The sequence below is a fragment of the Hydra vulgaris genome, chromosome 13 (genome assembly GCF_038396675.1).
Source record: "Hydra vulgaris chromosome 13, alternate assembly HydraT2T_AEP".
In the NCBI taxonomy this organism is placed as follows: domain Eukaryota; kingdom Metazoa; phylum Cnidaria; class Hydrozoa; order Anthoathecata; family Hydridae; genus Hydra; species Hydra vulgaris.
Window position 1 is genome coordinate 45,827,520 of NC_088932.1, and position 10,340 is coordinate 45,837,859.

Sequence of the window (10,340 nt, forward strand, 5' to 3'; positions counted from 1 at the left end):
GTTATGCCTATAACTACCATTATAATATTTATTATTATTATTATTATTGTTATTGTTATTGTTATTATTATTATTATTACTATTATTATTATTTTCATAGTAACAATTGTAAACATACTTATTATTACTATTACAATAGTTTGCATTAATTTTGTTATCTTTTATTATTATTTTATATTATTGTTATGACAACTATTATTATTGTTATTTATATTATTATTAATAATATATTGCAAAAATGATTTAAGGAAAATAAATAGCTTGTTGTTGTTGGTGTTTTATAAATAAATTTTATTATTATAAATTTTAAATTTTTACGACACAATTTATCATTATAACTATTTTGAAAAGTTAATATAAATATGTATAGAATTTTGATCGTTATAAAATTTAAACCGCCATATATAAATTTGCACAAGTTACTTAATATTATTAGTGAGCATTCAACTTTTTTTTAAATAAAATTAATATACAACCAAAAAAAAAAGTAAAACAATTATAAAAAAGTAAAACGAGTAAAAAAGAATGAAATATTTGTTCTTTTGCTCTTCATTAATTATTGAATAAATCTTTCTTAAATATTTTTCAATTATGTATTAAAGAATCTTTTTCTGAATGAGATGATATAAAATGTTAAATAAAAATAAGTTTTTTTATGTAAATTGTGAAAATTTTGACATCGCACTAATTAATTTTCATTTTTTAAAAAAATGGGCATCAAACTCTTGGTAATTAAAACGCAAGACTGTATAACTTTTTTACACCAGTAAGGAAGCGATACACTATGGGGTTAAATGAAATGCCCTTATTGTTAAATTGTTAATATTATTATTTAGTAATGTGTAAACTAAACAATGAATATTATTGTAGTTGTTTGATTGTATTTTATTTTAATCATAAATAGACACTTGACACATTCCATAAACGTGCTAATCACTTCAACAGTTTTATGCAGACACAAAGTTTAGCGATTTGACAAAAGTATGCTTTCATCTGCAACCAAAGCTTATCAGCTTTGGTGAAGTATTTACTTGCAAGCAAGTAGTAAAAGGATTTTAAAATATCTGTTTTCTACACTCTACATCAAAGCTTCTTAAACTATGGGTCGCAACCGCTAATAGGGTTGCTTAACAAAATATTGGGGTCGCTAGGTTTTAATGTAAAGTAATTAAATGCATGAACTTCTATAATTGTTTATGTTTTTGTATCCATAGGGCAAAATGGGAACACCTTGTTATAACCAATAAAAAGTCAGTAAAAAATTACCAATCAATTTAGTAATTTCTAGTAATCGTATTTCTTTAAAATATAATGACACATGTTTACAAAAAAGTAACATTTTTTGTCATAGCCATTTTTAGTTTTGCAGCAGTTTAAAGTGTAACTGCCAAGCGAGATAATGTTATTTTTGGAGTTGATGGTTCCAATTTTCATTGAGCGAATTAATGTAGTGTAGTCGCTTTTCTAGAGTAGTTCATTGTCTCAATTCTTTTCATACAATTTTTAGTTTCCAGTTTCATATTTTTGTGTTTCTAAACAAATTATAGAACTAAATTTTTTTATATGAACGTATATTGTTGCCAAATCAGTAAAAGATCAAAATATTTAATATTTTTGTTTTATATTTATCTTGAGTCAGCAATAAGTCTATATAATATTTGAAATGTTATATATAATAATTTACAAGCTGATACATTAATTATTAATCAAAAGTTACCCGTTATTTACTTGTTTCATTGTTATCAAAAAAATTACAAAATGTTTTGGCCAAACCTTTTAAAGAAAATTCACTTCTAGGATTATTGACATATGGAAGCAAATACATTTGATGGCAACTTAACAGATTCCAAAACTCTCAGCAAAACCGAGTTTTTGCACGCTAACACAAGGTATTTGTTAATAGTGAGAGTTCGTAAAATTAGATTGTAATGTACTGGCATCAAATTTAGCTGGTTTTTATGAATTTGGCTAGTTCTTTAACTTTGCTAACCAAATTTACAAGAAAATATAGATTATTAGTTCCTTCCAATAACACTGGAAATTCAAGAAGAGAACTTTTAAATTTAATATATAAAACTATTCTGCAAATTTCATTCTCTGAGAAAAAAAGTTCTTCAAATTTATAAAAGAATTTATTTAAATGGTTTTTGTTTTCCAAATCATTAGGAAAAAAAAAAAGCTCACCAGATTTTAGAATATCAGCAAGTAAAGGTTTTCTTATTGTTCTAAGTTGCTGGGCAAATTTATTCAAATTATTGGACCCAACAACACCACGCTGTTCTAAAATTTTTATTAACTGCATAGGCGATGTAACATCATTTGGATTGACAGCGTTTAAATATAAAAGTTTTTCAACATCATCTTCTGTCAAATAATTAATAATTGTTATAATATTACAACGATAGACATAATCTCCATAGTTTTTAGCCATGTTCTGTTTACAACACCATTTTATTTATTTTATACAACCAAACTAAAAAAAAAAGGAACTTTCAAATATGACATAAGACAATACTGACCTTATTTCTAATTTAAATTTTACATTTTATATTTTCAAATAAATGTAAAAATATTTCAATTATAGCAACAGAATATAACAAAAACAAAAAACTAACAATGATAATTTAAAAAAAAAAATTGGTTTACAATTAAAACTAAAAAATTTTATCAAAATAACTTTAGGGATCTTCCATAAATTTCGTATGCAGGTATTGGAGGAGGGGGTTACTTAAAAATGTTCTCTTATCTTAAATGTATCTATTGTTATCTATCTCTCCTAAAACTGGATTTCTCTTTTTTTTTTTCTTCATCAAATGCATTGAATTCCAGAAGTTTAAATTATTATTGTGTTACGTAACAGAGAAATGTCAAAGTAACTAAAAGTTTTTTTGTACTTAATGTTTTGAAAAGTTATATACTTTGTAAAAAATTATGCGTATGTACGTATGCAAAGAGAAAGGGGATTGTTTAAAGCATATAGGCGTACAAGGGAAAGAGGCTTCTAAACCAGTGGTTCTACTTCGTGCGTATTTTATGGATGTCCCCTCAGCATGATTAATGAAAATCAAATAAATAGGTAGTTTATTTTGATCATACTTCTAGTTACACCTTTTGATGAAAGGATAAATGAAAAACATTACTTAATATAAAATTAATACAAATTTCAATACTTAACAGTGATTTGTGAACCATTTTAGAAATTTGGATGTACAATTAAATTAGATTTGTCACATTTTTATATATTTTTAAACTAGTTTCTAATAAAACAAACTGATAACTTTAATTTTAAAAAAAAAACTCCATAAATAAATTATATTTAATTAAAAAATTGTGACTATAATTTAAAAAAATATAAAGCAAAAGAAAGGGATTGAGGGAAAATAATTATTCTTTCCCTCAATCCTCAATTTCCCACCATTATTTTGTTTTTAGTAAAGAATGAAATAAACTGAATAAAAATTAATAACATCAAGTGAAATTTTTCTAATGTATAAACATAAACCATAAGAAACTTTAAAAGCTAAGCCTGTAGTTGTTTATAATCAAAAAATTTTACGTTAGGTGCGAAAAAATTGTGAAACAAATGCGAACATTATATACTCTTCGTGCTTTTTTTTTTGTTGACAAAATATCAGGAACGTTTTATGTGGTACAAGTTTATAATATAGGTCTTCTGATTGTGGTAGTAAAAAATTCTTCAATTATAACAAATTTGTGTGTAGCCTGAAGGTTTGCATCTTTTTAAGGTTTAATTGGTACAAAACAAAGTTTTTCTAATATTTCAATATGTCTTTTTATATACATATGTCGTGGAAGTGGTAGAGAATATTTTCTTTGAAAAAAAAATTTTTAATTTATCTAATAGATCAAATTATTTTTTATCTATTATTTTTGATTGATATTCATTAGATACTTATTATTGCCTTAAAAAAAAATTTTATATTTATTCATTAGATTTTTATATTAGGTTGCAGGATCTAAACAAAAAAACTCAAAAAAAAAAATTAGATTAATTCAACAGAGCACCTTAAAAGAATAATCAAAAAAAAGTTCCTGCCGTCAGTGTGACCATTATGCCTCAGGTGCATTATTTAATATTTTATTTTTTATTCTTTTTTTATTAACTCTGTTTCAATAATTAGTTTGCTCAGTTTCATTGTTGTTAGTGATGATTAGTTGAATCTTTTAAATTAATTCTTATATAAGTGATTGAAGCTATAGATGATTGTAGATTGTTTGCTTTTTCATTGATTTATATATGAATTATTATTATTATTATTATTATTATTATTATTATTATTATTATTATATATGCATATGTATATATATATATATATATATATATATATATATATATATATATACATATATATATATATATATATATATATATATATATATATATATATACACACACACATATACACATATACACACACACACACACACACACACACACACACACACACACACACACACACACACACACAGACATATATGGGTAAATTTTTGAATTGAATGCGAACCATAATGGGATATGATAGAGTATTAGTAGTATGTACATCTATACTTGAGATATTTTTTACTACAATCTAATATTCTACGGCGTTATTCATAGTATTTGTATTCAAGGAGATATTTCTGAGAAAAACATGTGTGAAATGTATAATTAGAGCTCGTGGTCACTTTGTATAGAAACTTGTCCTCCATAAGAATTGTGATTAAATTACTCTCATAAAAAAACTTATTAAAAGTATAATTTTCCTTATATTGTTAGACTGCGAAATGCTGATAGATAACTTTCTTGAACTATATATATTTATCTGACATGTTGTAGGTTAAAAATTTTTGTTTTGAACTAGATTAATTTGCAATAAGTAGGTTGGTATAATTTTCCGTGTCATTAAAATTTAGTTTGATTGTGTATTATGCAGCATCAGATCAGCATGATATCCCAAATGTGTCCATAAAATGATGTATAGCTCTTATAATGATTTTTTTAATTGGATATATTAGCAACAGTCTGCCATGTTTAAACAGTAAAAAGTTTTTAACAACAATGTTTACAAAATGTATGCTTCCCTCTGGTGCAATTTTGTATTTTCTTAATTCAAACTTATTGAGTTTCTTACTCCTGTTCTGTTATGGCCATTTTATGTATCTAAAATGTAAATTTAAACTTTTCTTTGATAACAGCAGTCTTTTAAAGTCTTTTAAAGTGTTTCAATATATATAATTTTTGGACTTGGTTTTGATTTAAAAGTTAACTACTTTACTTTTACAAATTTTTATAGCTTTTTATAATGAGAAACTACAATTTCTTATTCTGTTATATTAATTATTTCAAAAGTTCTTATTTTATTATTTGGAAATGCTTATTCTATTACAATTTACTTTTAAAAGTTACAAACATCTTCACCATAGATAAAATTACATTATTAATTCATTTTTTGGAAAAGAAACGTATCAAACGTTCAATATCTTTTTAAAATTGCACATTCTTTCTATTTTTTATTGGCTTCAGATCCATTTTTATTAAGATCATCTGTTTGTTTGTTTTTTTGCTTTTGTCTCTGTTTATCTTTTAAACTCATTAGATTGAATGACTTAAGTTTTTCAATTTGATAGTCAACCATCTATTTTATTCAGATAATACAAGTAACGCATATATGTAGGTATGTAAAGTTGTGACAGATTTTCTCAATAAAAAATAAACAAAAATAAATACTAACCACTAACATCTAAAATTTATTTAACTATTATAATATAAGCAAATTTATATAGATATAATAGTATTATATCTATATAAATTTGCTGCCTTTATTTATTGCATTTGTATTTATATAACAATGTTATATAATACTGAGTATTAATGCGTAATATAAACAGATGTAATTAAAAGCTCAAATAAATTAATAATACAAAAAAAAAAACATTTAAAATCAACAATTAAAACCAAGAAAAAGAGCAATTAAAAGTTTTAGATAAGTTTAAAAATGTATAACTTGAGTTAACAAGGTATTACTCGATTAAAGTTTGATTTTTTATTTAACATGCAAATTAGTTAATTAATATCCAAAAAATGCGTTGAACGGATCTTATTACTTTGTACACACACAAGGTTAGCAGACTTTAACATCCCTCAGAATTAGGTCGTATTTTTCGGTTACCGGATTATTTTTTATTCTATATATTGTCGCAAAACATTAGCGGACCATACGTCCCTAAGTCCTAGAGATGTTAAAATTTTTATTTATCTAATTTAAGTTGCAAGTACTAATAACATTTTTTTTAATAAAGCGAGTACCATCACTTTCTCCATTTTTATTTTATATTGAATTTAATATTTTTAACTCTATTTTAAACTGACTCATAGTCAATTCATTAACTCAATTTAACTATTAGAAGTTTATATTAAATAAATTTATTAAATAATATATAAAATTATTGGGGTATTTATTGGAATTTATTGTTTGTGTAGATATCTACCAAAAAAACCTTTTTTTTTGGTAGATATCTACACAAACAATTGAAAAATCTAGATTGAAATATAATATATTCAATCTAGATTTTTCATTTTTTTTTTGTAGTTATCTACCAAAAAAAATGGTTTTCTCCAATAAATCCCACAATAATTTCTATAGTAATATAGACTATATTATAGTGTAATAATTTTTATATTAAAATATTTAAGGTAAAGCATAGCTCCACTTTTATAAGTGGTACCCATGTTGCTTCTGGATTTAAATAATAATTGAAGTCCAGAAGCAATAAGGACCTTATCCTTCCAGTTTATTAAGTAAAGGTTTTTTCGATTTAATATCATTGTAACTGATGTGAAGATCTTCAATAAATGTATTTCAATCAAAGCATTGTATTTCAATGAAATGTATTGGTCAATCCAAGTCACAACTAAAGAGGTTTTATGTAATACAGTTGCAATGTGTACAAATAATTTGTCACAAACCTAGGATCACCCTTTTTGCTTCCCTTTTAAAAATAAAACTCAACACCTTACATAAGAGAAAAAATGTTTATGCAATAAAAGTTGTCAAATCTGCGTTATCAGGAATATACCATCCATCTATAGCATGTTTACAAAAAATAAAGATTTAAAGCTTATAGTTAAAAAGCAATAAACTGTCAAGGAAGCTTAAAACTCCAAAATTTCCTGTTGCGCATAAGGTAATTTTTAATTTTTCCAATGACATGTGTTATTTTTGAACAAATGCAAAAAGTTTCTACACTTTAAGAGTTCAAGTGAAAAAAGTGTTCAAACATTAATAAATGTATGCACTTTTATTAACTCATAGTTCTGCTATAATTTAAAATATTAATCTTTAATACAGCTGTATTTATTTTCAAGTTTTTAATTATTTCATTATATATTCATTGTTTTTGTGTTTCTCTTTGATAAATTCAATTTATGAAATAAATGTTAACTTTGTTTAACAATTAACTTTCTTATTTTAATATTTGTAATATTTGTAATATTTTTATTTCTTTTTTATTTTAATATTTGTGCTTTTTTTTAGTCTGATTGCAAAGAATATTTTTATTTTATCTGATGTTGTTTACTGATGTATCATAATTTATTATCTTAGTTTATGATTTGTTTTGGTGACTTTTATTATAATTATCATGACAGTTTATCTTTTCAAAACATTTGATTTAAATAATCTCTAAATATTTTATTGAAACATTAAAAAGCATAAAAAGCAGGCAACATTTTTGTTTAATTTGTTATTATTGGCATTTAAGTTTTAAGTATAAAGTTGGAAAAATCTTGCAAAGTTTATTTTTTGGTTAGGTAATATTTGTTAACAACTGTTAATTTTTTTTAAAAAAAAGGAAAAAGAAAACTGAAGAAAAAACTGCAGAAGTGGATTTGGACACTCATCTTATGAATGCATACATTCTGCGTGAATTGACTTTTATCCATTATAATTTGACTAATCTTGAATAATGATAATTTAAGATTATAGGCACGTGTTTGTTGTGATCCTGTTGATTGGAATGTGTTATCATCATCATAACTGCAGCAAAGAATTTTTTTTACCTCTTTGCTGCGATTATGATAATGTGTACACTCCGATTATGTGAGTATAACCATGTGTTTGATTGCCAAGAGGAACACCTTTTGGCAAAAGATTACAATATGAATGAGATAAAACATTTATAAATGAAGCTTGAAGGAGGGATATCTATGTTCATGTTTCTCAGGTCTTAAAAAATTTCTGGCACTTGAACTGCAGCAAAATATCAACAGGACTGGAAGTCGCGGCAAACAAGCTTTAACCTGGAAAAACTGCTCAAAAATGTTAATTTCTGATCTACTCTGATTAGATCTAAGTTTAATTCAGATCTACTCTAAACATTTTTGTATAAATAGGAGTCGGTCAAACTGTCTGCTCATACTCAGAATTTGATTTAACAACAATAACAAAAATTTTGATTTTAAGGCAAAAACAATAAGTAACAAAAAAAATTATACTTCCAAAATATTCAAAATATATATAGATGTTAACAATTTTTTTTTACTTATTGTAACAGTTACTTCTTTAATCTTTGCTTCCAACAAGGCTGCAAGCAACCACTACTAGAGTTGGAAGTTACTGGAAGAGCCAAGATGAAGTTTATGAAGAAAGATAACGACTCACAGATGATTTGATTGACAGATGGCAAATTATATGAACCAAGAAAAACAAGATGGAGAGAGAAAATTCCAAAGAACATATGTTCAAGAAAAAAACTAGGCAAATAAGAATTTTTAGAGCACTTAGGAATAGTCGCAGTTAAAGGATAAGACTAAATTGAATGATGAGTAATAAAAGAATAAATTTAAGTAGATTGCATAAGAGACGCTCTTTAGAGCTGCACCTATTATAGTATATTTAGAAAAGTGAAAGAGAAGCAACATTACAACAGTGTGATAATGGTTGGAGGCTGGCTGCAACCTTTACTTGTTTACTTATATTATAAGTTATTAATATGCAGATATTTATATGATTCTATAAAGCTCTTACTTATTATAAGATTGTTTGTTCATCATAAGTTGAACTTTCTTACTTATTATAAGGTTGTTTACTCATTATAAGTTGAACTTTCTTATTATAAGACTGTTTGTTCAGTATAAGTTGAATTTTCTTACTTATTATATGATTGTTTACTCATTATAAGTTGAATTTTCTTACTTAATTTATGTGTGAACTCATCTAATAACTATAGTTTTTGAACATAATTATAGGTTTGAATAAATTAATGTTAAGTGATCATTTTATTATATTTAGTGTCAACTTTTTCCTGGATCAACGATGCGACAAAAGAAATTGAATCGAAAGTGGCTCCATGTTTTAACAAGGCAAGAGATCGCTATGATGGTCAAATGTGGTGAGGTATGTAAATGATTGATGTTTCAATCGATGAGAAAAATAACAATCGATGAGAAAAATAACAATAGTTAGAAGGGGAGTGAAGAGGATGGTGAAAAAGATCCTCAACAAAAAATCGGCAGATTTTTTTAAATAAATTTAAATATCATGTTTTAAATAAATATTTATATGAATACTTTAAATATAAATTTCAATAAATAATAACATTTAAATGATGTTTATTAAATTATTTAAATGATGTTTTTAAAATTTTATTAATAAAAAAATTTTCAAAAAGTGCCACGCTATCATCTTTTGATTAGTAGCGTGTGGTGTTTTTTTGTTGTCGCAATAGGACCATCCCTTAATGAACCCTTATATTTGGTGCAGACATTGTTATCAGGTTCCCTAAAGTATTTTTAAGGCGGATGGTGGTGCCGAATCCAACTTTTTTTCTTTTTCTTTTTTTTTTAAATTTTGATTCACTCCCAATAAGGCTGCAAGCAACCACTACTAAGTTGAGGTTTACTTTGCTGTTTGATGGACAACGCGTGATGTTGGTATGACTTATCTGGGTTTATATGTTTCAGTGAAATAACATTTTTTAAATGAGCCATGGGTCTAAACTTTAGTTAGGGGCATATGGATTCTTTTTTAGCTTGATACAATGTTTATCACGTAAATAAACTATAATCACGTAAATATATCTCTTTCGCTAAGATGTTTTGTTTGGTTAAAGAAAACTTATTTTATTGCATAGTATAGGTTTAAGTTTATGCATAAAAATGTTTGCAACACAATAACTTCATTAAATGGTTTTCATGCACTTTTGAGATTCCCAAAAATAATGGAAATGCGCCAAAAAAAATCTGTATTTTGAAGTAACTTCTTATCTTTTTTTTAAATCTGAGCCTCCATATGCTTACAAGTGTTATGCTTATGCAAAAAAAAAACATGAATTTTCTACAA

The 10,340-nt window shown here is 25.1% G+C and overlaps 1 protein-coding gene and 1 long non-coding RNA gene across 2 annotated transcripts in view; one reads left to right on the top strand and one right to left on the bottom strand.

The window, feature by feature from the left end:
* Positions 1 to 2,468, bottom strand: part of LOC136090102 (uncharacterized) — a 42,586-nt gene extending 40,118 nt beyond the window's left edge. Inside the window, exon 1 of the mRNA XM_065816205.1 lies at positions 2,185 to 2,468. Coding sequence (XP_065672277.1) covers positions 2,185 to 2,431 — 247 coding nt within the window. The 5' untranslated portion in view covers positions 2,432 to 2,468. The remainder of the gene's footprint in view (positions 1 to 2,184) is intronic.
* Positions 2,469 to 6,543: 4,075 nt separating this feature from the next.
* On the top strand, positions 6,544 to 9,604 carry LOC136090100 (uncharacterized). The gene is made up of 2 exons (XR_010643162.1): positions 6,544 to 7,185; positions 9,291 to 9,604. It is a non-coding gene; the product is annotated as an uncharacterized LOC136090100 (long non-coding RNA).
* Positions 9,605 to 10,340: the final 736 nt, after the last annotated feature.